The following is an 18,369-nucleotide window of genomic DNA, read 5'->3' as shown; positions in this document are numbered from 1 at the left end:
GGGCGCCACTATACAAAACTTTTTTTTTATGAAAAATGTCGAAAACAGTGTTTACGCCAACAACGATTCCAATTGTAATAATTAACCGATTTTTATGAATAAGGTCATATCTTAAAGATGAAAATTTAAGCGAGGATACAGCTTTTTCGAATTTTTAAAAAAGCATTATTTTTAGGGATAAACTATTCTCGAAAGAACGCCATATTTTGACACGATTTTTTTCAAAGAAAATAAAGCTTTTTCAAAAATTTGAAAATGCCATATCCTAGCTTAAAACTTCATCTTTAAAGTAAAAGCTTTTTTATCAAAATCGTTCAAGAATTACACCCTTACTCATTGTTGGCATAAATCATTATAAAACTAGAGATGATGAACAACTTTAAAAAAATTTATAAATTTGGAATATAACGTTACGTAAGCGTGCATTTGAATTATTTTTACTGCTATCAAAGATATATAAAGTTTTATTAAAAATAGTACATTAAAAACTTTCGTCATTTGTAATTTATTTTCATAATATTTTGAACAGGATTGTTCATTGTTTGTTTTTCTCTATCCCATTTTTTTTCTCTCAAATAAAATCAATCGAACAGGTGCATTACTCGGATTCATCGAACGTGCAGGTCCATATATTTGATGGTATATACAATATTGTCTAATACCTATTACCACTTGGTTACTGTTTAGGTAAACTGAGTTAGATGGCGGTGAAGGCGTAACCTATGTTTAACGAAGCATCGCTTCGTAACATAGTGCATATACGGTGTAGAACGATAATAATTTGTGAAAAAATGGAACAGCTGATTCGTGTGAAGTTATGTCGTATTTATAATAAAACAAAGTTTATCAGATAAATCTAATCATCCATCTACATCGATATAACTTTATTAAACGGTAATTCTTGTCATGGATATGTGTATATATAAATGAAACTCTCCGCTTTGAACTTTTATTAAACTATACACTGCAGTTGAGTGTAAACATGGCCGTCGTTATGCATTGTGATGATCGTTGGCTTCAATTTATATCCAAACATGTCTTACAGTACAAACATGGAAATGATGGGTGAAAGGCATGTTTAAGAAGGACCAAGGTAATAAAATTAATTTTGATTGTTAATAATCCGAATGTTTGCATGTTAACATCGATGTGGGTCATGAATTTAGTTTCCTTCAATGTTAAACATTTTACATTCGGAATATGTTTACGTGCTATAGTATAGAAAGATTATCTTTTTTCTTTCATTTTTACATAAATACGAAAGAAAAAATTTCGATGGTAATATTGATGATAAAAGACTTGCTTTTATAATACAGAATATTCAGTATTGTTTTGTTTTTACACAGTAGTATTTTCTAATGTGATTTTTCTAATTTGATGCTTTTTTATAGAACATTTAATTTTTCAAAAAGTTAATGGATTTTCTCTTTGTAACAAATGTTCACGATTATGTTAGATTTTTTTTTTTATATATTATTTATACTTTTATTTCACAAATAATACTTTGCTGATATTTTTGTAAATAGTCAATATATTTGCTTCTATTGTGATTTTGTAATTAATTTTAATTTATGTCATACTCATTAAAGAATTATAAATAAAAAAAAATAATTGTTATATGTAAATGTTAAAACAACTGTTACAATCTTTTAATATGGTAATTTCAGGTTGGTAGTTGAACTATGAATGTATTGAGGATTTTAACTCCATGTGCATTGCAAAGTAGAGAAACAAGGGAAACAAATAGTGATAATAAAAGAGGTTGCTGGTTCATGAGTGGATGGGGAGAAGATGCTTCTCATATGATCCATAGAATGGGTGCATCCGCATCTTCAAGTGTTGCAAGTGTTGGTGGAGATTCAGTTCAAGCAGCTAGGCTTTCGCCTTCTGGCAACTATGATCAACATGGACTTGCAATTAGGTATGAAGTATATTACTTAAATGAAAAATACTTAATACACTAATTATATAATAAATTTGTTTATATTTTTATTATAGAGAAAGAAAAAAGAAAATGACAGGATTTGCTACACTACGTAAAAAATTTATTAGGAAACGTCGTTCGTCTAAAGTATGTGATCACGGCAGGATTTTTAGAGACATGATATCAACATGGAGTCATTTAGAAGCAATAGCACTTTTAGAAGAGTACGAAGCCTTAGCTGCTTTAAAAGATCTTCATGTCCAAGCAGAATTAGCCAGACCTCCAGCTGCTACATTTAAACAAGATTTATCTTTATTGTATGACTACAAGCAGTGTTCCGATGCCGATCTTGTCTATCAAGGTGCATGCTTTCCCATTCATAGGGCCATATTATCCGCACGTTGTCCATATTTTAGGGATTTATTAGCAGGATACCCTGGTACATATATCCAAAATCTCTTTTTTTTATAAATTATTTTAGAATTAACAATTAATACGTGTATTATGTTACTTTATTACTATAGGTTATGGTGCTCGAATATGTTTAGATTTGAGAACACCTAATCTAGAAGTTCAGACATTTTCTGCTTTATTACGATACCTCTATACTGGTGATATTTGTCCACATGATGCAACATTTGGAACAAATATATTACAACGACTTGGCGAAGAATTTGGGACATTGAATCCTTTAGAACAAGATCTTAGATACTTACTTGATACCGGTGATTATGCTGATGCTGCATTAGTATTTACATCAGATAGCGATTGTCAAAGGCCAGACAGTGGGTGTTCTGAGTATGGATTTCGACCAAAATTAGAGCTACCATGCCATAAAGCAATACTTTCTGCGAGATCGCCATTTTTTAGAAATTTGATACAAAGACGTACTAAGTCGGGAGAAGATCGTACGGAAAGAACGCTACATATACCTACTAGAATAATTTTGGATGAAAGTGTAATACCGAAAAGATATGCTAGAGTTCTATTACATGCAGTTTATTTAGATACCGTTGACCTCTCATTAATACTAAGAGGTAATGGTTGTGGAAATAGTGCTGGTAGTCTTGGTGAGGTAATTAGACTATTTATATAATAAATTATTATTATAATATAATATTTCTTAAACGTTACAATATAAATTAATAGGTGCAGGCATTAACTCATACAGGGAGAATGAGACCAAGTCCTTTAGAAGAAGCAATGGAATTATATCAAATTGGTAGATTTCTTGAGTTAGACATATTATCTCAAGGCTGTGAAGATATTATTTTAGATTGTCTGACATTAGAATCACTTCCAACAGTACTCAAGTAAGCTTATTTAAAAAAACAAAAATTACAATATTATTATGCATATAAAATACAAGAGTATCTCCAGATACAATATCTTAGCTTTGTTTATCAAAGACATATAAGTTCAAGTATAAATATATTGTAATTAAAAATTGATTGATTGTGATAAAAATTGAAAATAATTATCCTTTCTCTTTTACAGATGGGGTAGTCAACCTCATGGATCTGCATGGGTACACAGACAAGCATTACATTATTTAAGAGAAGAATTTCAACCAATCGCTTCTTCAACGATTCTTCATCAATTGGATCATGCTCATTTAGTAAATGTGTTGCAAAGTCATTTTCTACAAGCAAGTGAGTTGGAAATATTACAGGCAGTTTTAAAATGGGGCGAACATGAATTAGTTCGGCGCATGGAAGATAGAGAACCAAATTTATTAAATCATACAGTACACTCTGTCACAAGAAAGGGAGTTAAAAAGAAAGATCTTAGTGACATTGAATTACGAGAAATACTTAGTGAACTACTACCACTTGTTAGAATTGATCATATCTTGCCACACAACAGTGAAATATTAACTCAGGTGATATATTCTTTTCCAATCATTAAATATAATATAATATATATACACGCATAACTTATTTTTTTATAAATAAAATTATTCAAAATATAATAAAGAACATAATCATTGATTATTTTTCTATTCCCTATTAGGCTATCAGAAGAGGCTTGGTTTCTACTCCTCCTAGTCATATGATAGGAGATGGAAGGGATAGCATACATACAAATGCTTGGATAAGAGGTGGAAAAAAGAATGGCTTTTTTGTTAGACCAAGATTATTCATGCCTTATTATGAAGAAATTAAGGTAAGAGTATGAGTAAATTATGAGCAAAATATTATGAGTAAATAAAGGTAATTATATTGTATGTAAAACATTTTTACATCATATATATATATATATATATATATATATATATAATATAATATATAATACATATTAAATACATTTTTTTAGTCTTTAGTCGAAGAACAGATAGTTCAAGATACGGATCTTGTCAGATTACAAAGAACGCGATATGTTGCGGATATACCGGACGCACTATATATGGTTGATGAAAAACCAAGAACTATGGGCACTGCTGGTGTAGATGTTCTTGCAGCTGCATTTCCAGGTATTTAATTTGTCATTTATTCTTTTTAATATTTTTCTCTGTACCAATCCTTTTTCTTTCTACCAATTTTGTTTCAAATTAAGTAAAGTGTGTATATACATGATATTTTTAAATAATATATTTCAATATATATTAATTGGTTTCTAATAATCTATACAATTCTTATAGGAATGTATTATATACATTGTATATTTTTTCATTTTTCATTTTTTTTTTATAAATAAACGATACTATATTTAAAATGTATTATACTACGTAAAATATTTAGTTCCAGATTCATCAACAATGGCTGCAATGCTTAAACGGGAACAAAAATTAAGGCAATCTCCAAGTTGTCTACGAGCTATAGATCTACCTTTATCTTCGCGAAGCGAAATTAATAGGCAAGTGCGCCTAAGGGTCGTTAGAGAATTCAATTTACCAGATGCAGTAGCGGATATTTTAGAAGTAAGTATAATGTTTTTTAGAAATTCAATTTGTTTAGTACATAATATTTATGTTCTAGTATTTTATTCCGTAAGTATTATTTCCGTAAATACTTGTAATAATTATATCATGTTATAATTTAAAATACTTTTAAATCAAGTCAGATATAATTTTATCATAATAACCAATTTTTTTTTGCAAATGTCTGCACTATATGTAACAATTTCTTATTGCCTACATCATTTGTTTCTCTTTTAAACAATTCTGCAGCATTTTCCATATTTTTCATCTCAGAATGACTAGTACGAGAAGCTTGTATTACTTGCACCATCATAATGCATTGTGCAAATTTCATAGGTGCACATTTATTCAACAATTCCAGGAATTTACTTTTACTGTACTGTTCTGTGTCTACTTTTAACATTTTTAAAACGTCGATAAAGGAATCATAATACAAATTAATCATATCATCTAAGTTATTATCAATAACTTCTTTCTTAGCACTAGATATTAAAAAAAATATAAGATCTTCTACACCATAGTCATAAATGCAAAGTTGAAAGTCAACTATTTTCATATCAGTTATATGTCCAGAAGAATCGTGACAAAACAACATATTGTTGACCCAAAAATCTTTATGTACTATTGTTGCCCATAAATCGTCTTTTTCAGTTTCATTACTTATGTTCGTAGATTTTAATGTAGCTTCAACGCTTTCCATATATGGTTTAGCCTCTTCTAAATGTTTTAAATCCTCATGTGCCTTATGAATCATATCCATAACACACTTTACGGCAGTTTCATTAGTTGGAGATACTAAAACTGGTAGTATAGTATTTTTGAAGAAATCTCGTCTATTTATTTTTAAACCAATGATCATTGCATGTAACTTTGCCAATTCTTTAACAGCATGTTTAACATGTTCTAAATCCATTCCCATAATTCGATCTTGAACCGAGTAACCAGAGGATTTAAGATTTTCTAAAATGATAACAGCTTGAAGATCAAATTTGTCAGGATTTTCTAAGCCTAATCTTCCGCCAAAGTAGCGCGGTACAGATACTTCCTCTTGTAAATTAGACGAACGGTAAATATCCTTTAGAGCTGGGACAACGTCACTATAAAAGTTTAATTCTTTTTTAAATGTCAGTGGACTATTAAATAAATCTACAAGATATGCAGATTTTGGCGGAAGTTTTGCAACTACGTTCAACGTCTTTGAAGACGAATTTTCTATAGTATTGACAGTAACAGCCAATATCAAACTGCCAAAATTTTCTCCTGGATCAGTTAAATGTTTCCATGTTACATTTTTTATTTTTAAACCAGAGCCAAGAGATTTTCTTATAAGTCCTTCAAAATCTTCTATTGGTAGTGACGTTTCTAGTTCGCACATTTCTGCCCTATAAAAAAGCATATAACCGTTCTTTATCATCATATTTTAACGAAAGTAACTATAAAAATAATAAAAGTAAAAACGAATTATTATTTAAAAAAAATGTTATGAAATATAAGAGAAGAACGTATTTCTCTTATGATATAACAAAAGCACTTTCGAATAAAATACACAATAGGGAAAGTAAAGTTTTATCTAACGATATATATCATACTAGTACAAAATGTTTACTAATTAAAAAAGTCGAATGGGAGTGGTGAATACGATAGAAATGATGAAATATCAACGATTATTACATACACTTTTACATAAATATTTCTTAAAAGACGAAATATATATATATATATACACACTCACATACACATATACACATCACTTATGGTAATTTTTAAAAATATTTTATAATATTACTAAACTTGATAAAAATTTTAGTTGATTTCACTTCATATCAAAGAGATCAATAGACAGATAAATCGATATCATCGAACATGTATTATCATGCACATATAAACGATTTCTTTTGTATTGCTTTCGAATGAATAAAAAATGAGAACTCTTGCTCGCAAGAGTTGTATCACTTTTGCGTTGTATTGTTCTTCGCGTTTAACATGAATATTTAACAGATAGAAACTATTTAACATAAGCGATAAACTAAAAAAAAGCGAAAGTTATTTATCTCTCTAAGAAATATAAGATTCTCGTTAATATCATATATAATTATTTTTAATTCATTAATTTTATATTATCGGGTATCAAAAAGTAAGATTATCAACTATCATTTAACCGTACGATGTTTAATAACGTGAACAAATAATATTAATCACAGTAAGATTAACATGTACTTAAAAAAATCTATCACGTAGTAATTGACGACGTAAGCGATCTCCGTTCTGTCAATAAATTGATATGAGAAATCAACGTAATGATGGCCTAGTTATAAAATGACTATTTTCCATCGTGATACTTACTTCATCTCTCTATGGTTATCTTTTAAACGCTAAATGAATAAATTGGTACTTGATGTTAGAATTCTACGATATATATATATATTTAATTTGTTTGCAATTTAACCACTATAAGCAATTCAATGATTGGATAAGACCTATCGTATAACGAGCAATACGTTCTACATATCTTATCGATATAGCATTTTTTTTAAAAAGAGTAAAAGCTTCAACGAGTTAATACAATTCTATGTCGTAAATGAATTACTCATACAAGTAAATATATAATTTAGATTATTTTGATTATTTTTTATGTTTTTTGTTTTTTTCCTTTTTCTCGTATATATATATATAGTCTCATTTGCGAAATGAAGAAATTTTTATTCTATTCTTTTTTTTTTTTGTATTATTCCTATCATTTAATATCACATCAACCGTTTGTGCGACTTATTAACGAAATAAGCGGCGAAGTTCATCGTTTATTATATAGTTTGGTGTACTTTAATTTACTTTTTTTGTTTTCCGTATATTAGATATGAAGAAAATTTCAAACGATAGATTTATTTTTGTAATTGTAAACTTACTTTTTATTGTTGCTTGTTAATCTTGAAAAGTAGAATGTTATACGTACGTTCTCGATGGAACATTAGCAAAGACTGACACACATCTTGCAGTTGTACGTTCGAATAAATACAATACAAGGTATATTGAGTCATTCGCGATTAGTTGTCAGAGAATACGCTAAAATATACTTATCATTCGCGATTATTTTTGAAAATATATACAAAGATATAATTATTAATGATGAAAAAAACAATTTTGTTTTTTATACGGTTTAATTTTAAATAATTACATAAGATATTGTTAAAAGAAATATGACCAATTTTCTTAAGAATATTAATATTTGATAAAAATGTTTGCTTCAAGTGGTTCAAATTGAGATAAATTATATACATTATTATAGGAAAAATACGTGCAAATATAATTTACTTTGCTGTTAGAGATTTAACGCGACATACGCATTCCAAATAAACTCTGTAGGTCAGAGGATCTATTTAAAACGCTATTATATAAAATAGGACACGTAGATAAATGGTTAATGATCTTTTGTAAAACTTGACGAGGAACATAAAAGACGGAGGTAAGGCTCTATAATGTAAATGTAAATTTATAAAACTTTAAAATGTAAATTCGAGCGTTTGATATTTGAAAATTGTATGTTTAAATGACCCGCTTTACGCGAATTTAAAAATAGCCGAGTTAGTGATCATCATCTGACGAAGCAAAACTAAGGAGATCGCGAACAGAATAGCGGTATTATCAATGTAATAGTATTTTTGTTTAGTAATTGATCACACTCACATGACAGATCAGTTAGGCACGACGGAACTGTAAGTACTGAGACAAGCTTTACTACTCGACGCGCGTCTGACTTTGACCTTTGTTTTCCCCCATACTAGCTCTATTAATGACATCTCCATTTTCCATCTAGTTATTCTCTGGATTAAAGCCAGAGTTACATCGACGAAGGAACACATCATTTTATTTAACGTTAATTCGAGCAGCAATTGTAATTTATTATCGTGCCAAAGCACGAACCGCATAGTCATGACATTGTCATTACTACGTACTTCTTCGTCATTAGATCGAATTCGTTATTAGACGTGAATCTAATTCATATTCCATCGAGAAAGAATGAATGCTATTTTGAATAATAATAATGTATCATATTACAAAAAGTATCAACACTCCAGACCTTCATATGCGCGAAATTTTTTAAACTTAAGTTACAAAGAATTGATAAAATTCATAAAGTAGAATATATTATATTGCAGACGATAAATAAATTTTTCTTTATGAATAGATAACTTTCCAATTAACTGATTATTATTATTATTAAAAAAAAAAAAAAAAAAAAAAAAAAAAAAAAAAAAAAAAAAAAAAAAACAGGAACTTTGTATTTATGTCTTTCATTACTTATAAGTATTGATAACGAGTGATATTTAAATTTCATGTTAGTACTCGTTGCATTTGTCTAATAGGCATCAAAGAAAATTTTGCATCCGATGCAAATGTGCATCGATGTACAAATATATGTATATATATATATAGATCTTACCGATTCAGCTTGGAATTAGACTCATTGATGTATTTTCGAATAGGTGGCATTTTTTCTTCTTCTTTTATTTTTATGTCGTTTTTACAGTAATTATACACTATCTGTTATTTCAGATTACTCAGCACAAAACGCGCATTTTCAGGTAAAAATTTTTAAATCTATTTTACAGAACACTGCATCATTTATGAAACAGCAAGATAACAATATAACTGGAATTGAAGATATAAACTCGCCGGATATGGATATTAATGCGAGAACTTCCGCGCCTTCGTATTACGGAAGGAATATGACGTTTCCTCGGCCGGCTTCATCTTATGCGGATAGGCACGAACTTCCGGCCGTAGTTATTGAAGGAGAGAATAACAGACTTCTTGTAGAGGTAAGAAATAACATCATTACTTTGGACGCTTTCTCTTAACTCGATCTGGTGCAATTCGTGTGCATTCCTCAGTGTAGATCGCGTTTTCTACGCTATTTATCTGTTTTTATTGCTGATTTTTTTTTTAATTTATAATTGACAATATCGATTCTTTACTGAATTTTTATTTAATTAATAAAGTAAGTAATATATATATATATATATATATATATATATATATATATATATGTATGTATGTGTGTGTGTTTGTGCGTGCGCGCGTGCTTATATATATATATATGTAATTATTTATATTTATATATATGTAATTATTTTTTAATCTACAAATTATTTAATTGTTATAAAAATAATTTTAATGTCTGCAGCAACAAGAAAATAGCTCTTGCAGCGATGGCCATCTATCCGGAGTAATGCCAGATGTGGCAATGGCTACTGCATCGTTCGGAGCTTTGCAATTGATGGAACATCAAGAATTGGATCTTGGCGATGGAACGTCACATATTTTGCAACATATTTCACCGTCAACTGGAACCGTAGGTCTAAATCGTTCTTCGCTTCCTCGTCAACATCAAGGACATATTTCCGCCCCACCTCCTCTGCCATACGCGTACCAACGTACCGTCACTGCCTTACCGAGGTTTATTTAACATTTATATACAATATGAAAGAAATGAAAAGAATCCGCTAAGAGAAGAGGAATCTTCTTTACACGGCGTATAAAAAAAAAAAAAACTTGTTACTGCGGGTACAAATCTATTGCAAGAAAAAAAAAGGAACAAAAAAGAAAAAGAAAAAGAAAAAGAAAAAAAAAGAACAAACCCAGAAAATCTGTATTTAGATTTTAATAAGATCGTTCACAGCCTAAGAAAGTAGCTAATATTAAGTTCCATTTATTTCGATAATTATAATGTGAAAAGAGTTATTGCTTAATAGTTATTAGATGCACCGCATGTGAGGTATAATGCGGCTGTGACTTATACATTTGTGAACCGTGAAAAATGTTTGTGGCTATGAGCACACAGTGAAATGTGTTCATATGTATGTGGGTGTATTTATGTGCGTATGCATGTGTTTATTCTCATTAGTATTTACTTAAATACGTTAAACGATGTAGCTAATAAACTTTGATGAAATGCATATATCGGACATATGCTGTATTTAAACATTGCGGACCGGTCGCAAAACATTTCGTCTGTTTTCATTTAATTGTCAAATGTTTTCGATATCGTAATAAATTGCTTGTAGCTTAATTATACGAAATTCAATTTGATCGATAATTTATACATTAAACTAGACAGAAAGGAATTTAAAAAATAAAAATGTTTAAACAAACGTTTAAATAAAAAAATATCACTCATTCGAGATATTAATTGAAATTGGAAGCACAAATTTCATTGATAATTGACCCTGGTCCGCAATGTATGAAAATATGCAAAGCGGTCTATATTTTCATAGAATTAAGATTCTATGGGAGATCATTTGCTGACTGATATTATCAATAATGTACAATAAAGCGTTTAATTTTTATATATGTATATTTCTATAGTTCGGTATATATTTAAGTTCTTAAGGACCGATCGATCTTTTATGTAATTCTAATCGTATAAAAACCGTAGAAACTCGTTCTTGAACTTTACGCGACTCTTAGCCTCGTTTGATTCCTTCTTTTCTGTTCTTTTTTTTTTTTTTCTTAATTCAAGAAAAAAATTAGCATATATAACATTTGTAATTATACGGAACAGACATTTGTATAATATCTTCCAAATTAATTTTTTCATTCTATCGATGAGACTCTTTCCCCTGGCGTTTAGGAAAAACATTCTCCGCTGTTAGATATTATATAAAGCAGCATTAATATTAATGCGGAACCATTAGCCACTTAAATGTGCGTGCATATAGTTATAAATAATAGTAAAATAATTCACGGGAACTATCTGTATCTATATTAGAATATTTTATATTCTTCGCGAATCATACTGTTTTTTATTTTTATTATTGTTTTCATTCATTTCTCTCTCTCTCTCTCTCTCACTTTCTCTCTTTCTCTCTCTCTCTCTCTCTCTCTCTCTCTCTCTCTCTCTCTCTCTCTCTCTCTCTGAAAAGGTTGATAAAATTAAGTTTTTACAAATTTTCTAAAAAAAAATTATTGTTTGTTTTTTTTTCTTTTTTTTTTCTATCTTTTTTCGAAATGAGCCTATACAAGGGTATACGCAACTAGATTCGAAAGTTGCATATAACAAAGTTTTAAAGGAGATACTATTTTTATATAAAAAAAAAAAATACATTGTAACACGTGAAATGTGTTTATGTTATCTCCCCGTCATAATAATAATAATAATAAAAAAAAACTTGCTTTTACAGTTTTATAAATGTATACTTGACATATTTCGAATATACGTTTCTTTTCAAAAGCTTCCTGCCTATAAATTTTTTATCTTTTATACTATACCTCCTTATCTCTCTGTTTAATTTGTAAAATGGCTGTAAATTAAATTATTTTTACCTTTATTATTGACAAGAAAATATTAATGAAATGTAGATATACAGCATATTATGGAGGGAAGTATTTAAGAGAAAAATTTTAAAAATTATTATAAATTATTATTACATATTTCGTTCATATATAATTTTTGAAATTTGTTAATAACATTTTATATTTCACATTATATATTTTAACACTTTTTTTAAGAAAACGTATATTCAGTAAAAATAATTAGATATAATATATAAGAACAATTTCATTTCTCTGAATAAATATAAAGATTAGTTCTTAAAGATATTAATATGCTTTTACTTGTCTAATAAATAGAACACACGCACATTGATACAAAATTGAATAATGTTTCATTTTTTTTTCTTTTTATTATTATTATTTTTTCTTTTTATTATTATTATTTTTTTTCTTTTTTTTACTTTAATATCTCATTCTCATTAATTTATCTCAAAATTGAATTAATGATGTCTTTCTCTCTCTCTTTTTTTGTAAATTTTCGCACAATACAAATAAAAATTTTTCCACAATATTAAGAAACATTGTATGTAGTGCAGTTCTGCTCCGTTATTAGTGAAGAACATAACGGTAAAATTTTATCGACATTAACAAAAATTGTGCCTAATATCTTTTGCGTCGTTATTTGTGTAACGCGTATTCATCAAATCTATGCGCAGTATAGAAATTCGCGCATATATCTATGTGTATAGAGTATATATCAATATATATATATATGTATGTATGTATGTATATATATATATATGTATGTATGTATATATATATATATTTATGTATGTATGTATGTATATATATGGATATTTAATGTACAAGTCAAGTTAAGAAATTCATTAAAACATGTATAATGCTATCAGTAGAGAATGCAATAATATTTCCTATACTACAAAGAAAATAATTTTAGATTCGTTATAATGATGAATTTCATAGTCTTTTAAGCAAGTTTAAAAATATATACCAAAACTATTAGATCTTTCTTTAAGAGGGAATCTATTATTTATTATTACTTTAATTTTATTAGATAAATTTTACAACTTTAATTATCATACTTTTATATTTTCAATCACAAACAGAGCAAGTTAAAATTATTGCCTTAAAACAGGTATACTCTCCGATTGTTAAATTATCACTTTGTAAAACATAGAGTAGTTGCAATTTACTATTTTAAGAAATTATAAGTATGTCTAATATGTAACGTGTAGTATCAGTTTTTAAACGAGTAGGCAAAGAGTAATGTATATAATAATGTCGAGAATTTTAAATAAAAAAAGAGCAAAAAAATTAATATCCGGTGATTATCCGTTTTACGTAAAGAAAATTTTATAATATCTATTATTTATATATTGAAAATTATTTAAAGGGACTCAAGCAAGTGATGAGCAATTTAGAGATATAATTTTTTAAAGAAATTAAAAAAGAGGTTCATGGAAAAGTTGACTTAGTTAGTCATTGGTTAGTCATCGAAACATATTACAAAGATCGTATAAGAAATGTATAGTTTTTATTTACATTTACCTTCCATTTTAAATAAATTCAGCTGTATAAGCAATATTATGCTAAACAGTTGTAGACTCACAAAAAGTGAGATCACATGCGCGATTCATCGAAGAGAAGCAAAACGTATATATATTTATCATGAAATAGGTTCGTAAATACACTCGTAATTAACGAGTATTTTTATATAACACCTTCCTTCGTGATATAATCTTTATTATATATTTTTTTTTTGTTTTTATTTTATTTTGGCGTGACAAATTTACAATAGAATAATATTATAGCTTTGGTAGATGAGTATATGTAATATAAATGTCGTCAGTCCGTTCTACAACTAATAAAATCATTTATGTTTTAATAAATCTATTAAAGCATTTGGAAATTTCTTTTATAATGAGTAACATTATCAGTTGTAGCAATAAGGAGCATTGATAAAATTAATGCAACCTCTTATATTTTTTGTTTAGCCACATTAATAGAATATTCTTTCATCTTTTTTTTCAAATCGCTTAGCACTTTGTTTATATTACAAAAGGAAGTTATTATGTATTATAATTACTTAAAATTTACGTAGGCGTAATCTATATAGGAAAATGTTTTATATATATATATATATATACATACATACATATATATATATGTATATATATATGTATGTATGTATATATAAATAATTTGAAATACATGATTTTTTTTAAACACATCCAATTAGTCATGGTATGCTCTTGCTTGCGTTAACAACTTGCAATGATTTGCATTTTAGAGAGGAACACGTGTATGTATACGAAATATGTATGAAGTGTACAATTTTTAAAATTTCACTCAAAAGGGTGCAACAATAGCTGCTGCTTCCCCTCTGCTCGTTGGTAGTGAAGCACATTCATGCCATTTATTTAAATGAGGATCGTAACATTCTACAGTAGAAATAGTTATCTGTGTACGGTAAAAATTGATTTCTTGCGATTGATCCCCTCCTATAACATACAGTCTACTATCAGCTGCAGCAACTGCAGGATATGAACGACCAATATTCATTGGTGCTACCATGCTCCATTTATTCTGTAATGTAATGCAATATGAAAAATGCAAGAAATTGTTAGTAATTACACGATTAAACCTATTTACCTTTTCAAAAGAATATCGTTCAACGGAATTTAAAACTTCTTGATTTTTATTGGTACCACCAACCACATAAATATAACCATCGAGAACAGTAATTCCCATTTGGGATCGTGGTGTTAACATAGGAGCTAAGTAATTCCATTCTCTAGTAACTGGATTATAACTCATTACATCTTGACGATGCCTACTGTTATGTGTACAACCACCTACTACATAGATTAGTCCTGAAAAAATTTTATTCGATTATTACAATGTATTATCAACAATGTATATCTTGGAAACAAACCTTCATACGCGACAACTCCCATACTGAAACGTGGTTCCGGAAGTTCCCCTTCAAGCGTCCAAGTATTAGTGATCGGATCATAAATTTCTATAGAACCGCCAATATCTTCTCCTACCCAACCACCAAATGCATATAAGCTATTATCCAAGGCACAAAGTCCAAATTCACATCTAGGTTCTTCCATGCAAGCAATCGAAGTCCATACATTATCCCGAGGATCGTAACACTCGCAATTTGCAATGATGCATGATTCGAGTTCTCCGCCGACTACATATACTTTACCGTCTAGAAGTGCTACACCTGGCAATATACGTCCTATGCTTATTGGTGCTACTTCGCTCCATTCACTGTAATTATGAAGAAAAAAAAAAAAAAAAAAAATAATAATAATAATAATTACAAGAATGTAAAATAATTGGAAAATGGAAATTTAATAGATCGTATACCCAGTAAAAGTGTCATATTTTTCAATACTCTCATAAGTGCTTTCAGCAGCTCTGCCCCAACTATCCGCTGCTTGTTCCCTCTTAGAACCACCGATTACCAAAATATTTTTTTTAGCACAAAGTCTAGGCTGTGCATGAAGAGGTACAAGACATCCTTTGTTACATATTAAATCTTTTTCTATAGAGCGCAAAGCAACAATGAGACTGGCATCTTTACATTCCAATATTATTCTTTCCAGACGTGCCAACGAACAAAGTCTTAGCCGTATATGACCTAATATTTCAAATACATAGCATCTTCGTGCAGGTATATCGTGTGTAATCCAATTGTATGCAGCTTGGAAGACCTGTGAAATATATATATATATTTTTTGTTATAACAAATTCAAGTAATTATTTGAAATATTTATTTTGTAAATGAAATTATGATTACCTGAAATTCAGTGTCGATATGAATTAAATCACTGCTGAGGAAACGAACAAGATGTTCTTTGGGCAGGTCTAAAAACTCCTCTTCTTGAGAAACTTGAGGAAAATTGACTTGTATAAAACGTAAGGCAGTCTCTAATAGATCCAACCTGTTGTGTGCTTCTGCAAACCTTGATGAAAAATATTACATTAAAGATTCAATCTATTAGGGACTAAGAAAGTACTAAGATGCTCCATAATAATTTTACCTATAAATTCCAAGGGCATTTGAATAATGAAGTTGTTGTTCTAAATAAGTAATGCAGCCAGAAACTACTTCATCCAGTTCAAGCATATCGGCAGCAGCAAACAATTCTTGGACATTGTCTTCGGTAATATCAACATTTCCAGTATAGATAAAATCTATTAAGAGCGAAAGGATTGAAGCTGATATAGAATGAATTTCCACCAATTCTTGTTGTTCTTCGACGAGGCCACCAGTAAACATAGCATTGAAATAAGCACTTCCCGCTGCTAGAACCGATCTGTGTGCATGGATAATGCTGCCGTCGGCAACAAGGCCGACGTCAGTAAACTGATTCTTTAATCGTTGGCCATTTAAATTTCTCAAAACTTTTGGCGCATATTGTCCCACTGCATATACAGTACTAGTGGCATCTGAAGTAGGACTTACAGGTTGTGTAGCAAATCCCATATTATTAGAGTTGTGCCCATTCTTTAGTGGCGGTACTGCACCATCCGCCATGAAACCATCAAGTTGAACTTTGTCCACTGTTCCTATATAATATTATACATATACACAGACAATATATGCATCAGAAAAAGCTGTCAGAAAATGTATTAAATAATAATTAACGAAGTACTCACGACATATACGAGAAAGCACCTTATAGACGCTATGAAACGACTTAGCGTTATTTTTCCCCTTTAAACGCATCACTACCGCCGCATTTTCACTTCAATTAAATGATCGGTTAACGCCAACTCTCATATACTTATGACATCTACCTTTATCTCGAAAATCAGTATTGAGAAAGATGGCATACATTAGATAACCTACTAAAAATGTAAAACTATCTTTGAAATCATGACAAATCTAACTTTCTCATATTCGTTTCTCTCTTCTAGTCTTACTCGTCATGCCTCTTTTTCACAAATCACACTGAGCCATAATAATAGTAGAACGCAGAAGCACAGTTGGCAAAAATAATTGTAAATATCGTCTCGCACCACACCTATTATGAAAAATCGCGAATCTTCGTTCACTCTCACTCCTATAAGATCGCAATATTCGTAATTATCTTTCTCTCAGCATACATTTTATTGTGTCAGATAATAAGAATTTGATTTTTTCTTTCACTCTATTCTTATTCACTATCAATGTTCTTACTCTTGTCATTCGATTTTGCTAATTCGATTACAATATAATTATAGGTTCATCGGCTTTCTAGGAGTACCAACCACGAAACAGGTCATTGTGTGTATTATAAATTGTTATATGTATCTACTACTACACATTTAATTAAGTAGTTAAGAGAGAGGGCGTTTAAAGCGGTCCGACAAGAGAGACCTCTAGGCGAAAATTATAAATACAAAGAGACTTTAAAAAAATCACTAACTACGCAAATATTGAATCATATCAAAAATATGTACTATGTATTAAGGAAGTAAAACTATGTATATATACACATACATACACGCACGATTCGTTATTCGAAGTAATTCAACAAAGGCATAACTATGATATTCACGTATTTGTTTTCTTTTGTATATTACGAATAAACAGTTATTATAATTTGGAAGAAAACAAAATATTATGTTTTTATCTGTTGGTGACAATAATTACAGCAGGTAGTTTTGAAACACCAGTACACATTTCGATAATCGTTGAGACGAACTTAAAATGAATAAATTAAATTTCATATAAAAAATATATTATCAATGTAATATAAATTGTAGAAAATCATAATAATATAAGTTTAATATAAGATTGAAAATAAGTTGCGTCTTTTAATTTCTACGCGGTTAGTTGTTAGTTGTTGTTTTACGCGCTAGAAGGCGCTACCGTCGAGTCCTTTTTAAATTTAACGTCACACCTATATAGTTCATTAGTAGCGTTTCGTAATTCATCATGGCGTGTAATTCAAAAGTTGTTCTTTGTAAGAATATACACAAGTTGAGAAATGTCTATTAGTATAATATATATAAATATATAATTTTTAGTACATTAGTTTGAAACAATTTCAACATATTTCAATATTTCGAATATTCCTGAAAACTATTACAGATAGCATAGAATGTAAGATCCCATAGATGGACTATCCATTCTCAATAGTAAGATATAATTTTTAATTGAATAATCCAAATTAAATATCAAAGTAATACCTACTGCTCGTTCAAAATTAAAAATATTTATATATCATAA

At 29.1% G+C, this 18,369-nt stretch overlaps 3 protein-coding genes across 9 annotated transcripts; 1 reads left to right on the top strand and 2 right to left on the bottom strand.

Moving 5' to 3' along the window:
• Window positions 1-446: 446 nt before the first annotated feature.
• Window positions 447-8,674, bottom strand: LOC127067095 (uncharacterized). Of its 6 annotated transcripts, none has more exons than XR_007782560.1 (2): window positions 7,748-8,519; window positions 447-1,894 (listed from the first exon to the last, which is right to left on the bottom strand). XR_007782560.1 is itself a non-coding variant. In XM_051001636.1 (2 exons), coding segments are annotated over exons 1-2 (1,230 nt in total). In that variant the 5' UTR covers window positions 8,528-8,674; the 3' UTR covers window positions 4,501-4,998. The 6 variants fall into 6 exon arrangements, 5 of the variants coding, with proteins under 5 accessions (XP_050857593.1, XP_050857602.1, XP_050857624.1 ...); XM_051001636.1 differs by lacking the exons at window positions 447-1,894; window positions 7,748-8,519 and adding exons at window positions 4,501-6,226; window positions 8,526-8,674; XM_051001645.1 differs by lacking the exon at window positions 447-1,894 and adding an exon at window positions 4,501-6,226.
• On the top strand, window positions 1,683-11,653 carry LOC127067040 (BTB/POZ domain-containing protein 7). Its single transcript, XM_051001514.1, has 10 exons — window positions 1,683-1,921; window positions 1,999-2,363; window positions 2,449-2,999; window positions 3,074-3,237; window positions 3,422-3,806; window positions 3,938-4,090; window positions 4,241-4,397; window positions 4,666-4,844; window positions 9,452-9,661; window positions 10,027-11,653. The coding sequence occupies exons 1-10, from the start codon at window positions 1,683-1,685 to the stop codon at window positions 10,306-10,308; spliced, it is 2,685 nt and encodes an 894-aa protein (XP_050857471.1). The 3' UTR covers window positions 10,309-11,653.
• Window positions 11,654-13,649: 1,996 nt separating this feature from the next.
• LOC127067071 (actin-binding protein IPP) lies at window positions 13,650-17,443 on the bottom strand. Of its 2 annotated transcripts, XM_051001597.1 has the most exons (8): window positions 17,079-17,443; window positions 16,812-17,003; window positions 16,193-16,721; window positions 15,949-16,114; window positions 15,516-15,862; window positions 15,070-15,416; window positions 14,787-15,007; window positions 13,650-14,720 (listed from the first exon to the last, which is right to left on the bottom strand). In XM_051001597.1, exons 2-8 carry the CDS (start codon window positions 16,879-16,881, stop codon window positions 14,484-14,486), a joined length of 1,917 nt encoding a protein of 638 aa, XP_050857554.1. In that variant the 5' UTR covers window positions 16,882-17,003; window positions 17,079-17,443; the 3' UTR covers window positions 13,650-14,483. The 2 variants fall into 2 exon arrangements, with proteins under 2 accessions (XP_050857554.1, XP_050857544.1); XM_051001587.1 differs by having other exon boundaries at window positions 16,812-17,443.
• Window positions 17,444-18,369: the final 926 nt, after the last annotated feature.

Source organism: Vespula vulgaris, chromosome 1, assembly GCF_905475345.1.
Source record: "Vespula vulgaris chromosome 1, iyVesVulg1.1, whole genome shotgun sequence".
Taxonomy (NCBI): domain Eukaryota; kingdom Metazoa; phylum Arthropoda; class Insecta; order Hymenoptera; family Vespidae; genus Vespula; species Vespula vulgaris.
This window is presented reverse-complemented; position numbering and strand designations above follow the sequence as displayed.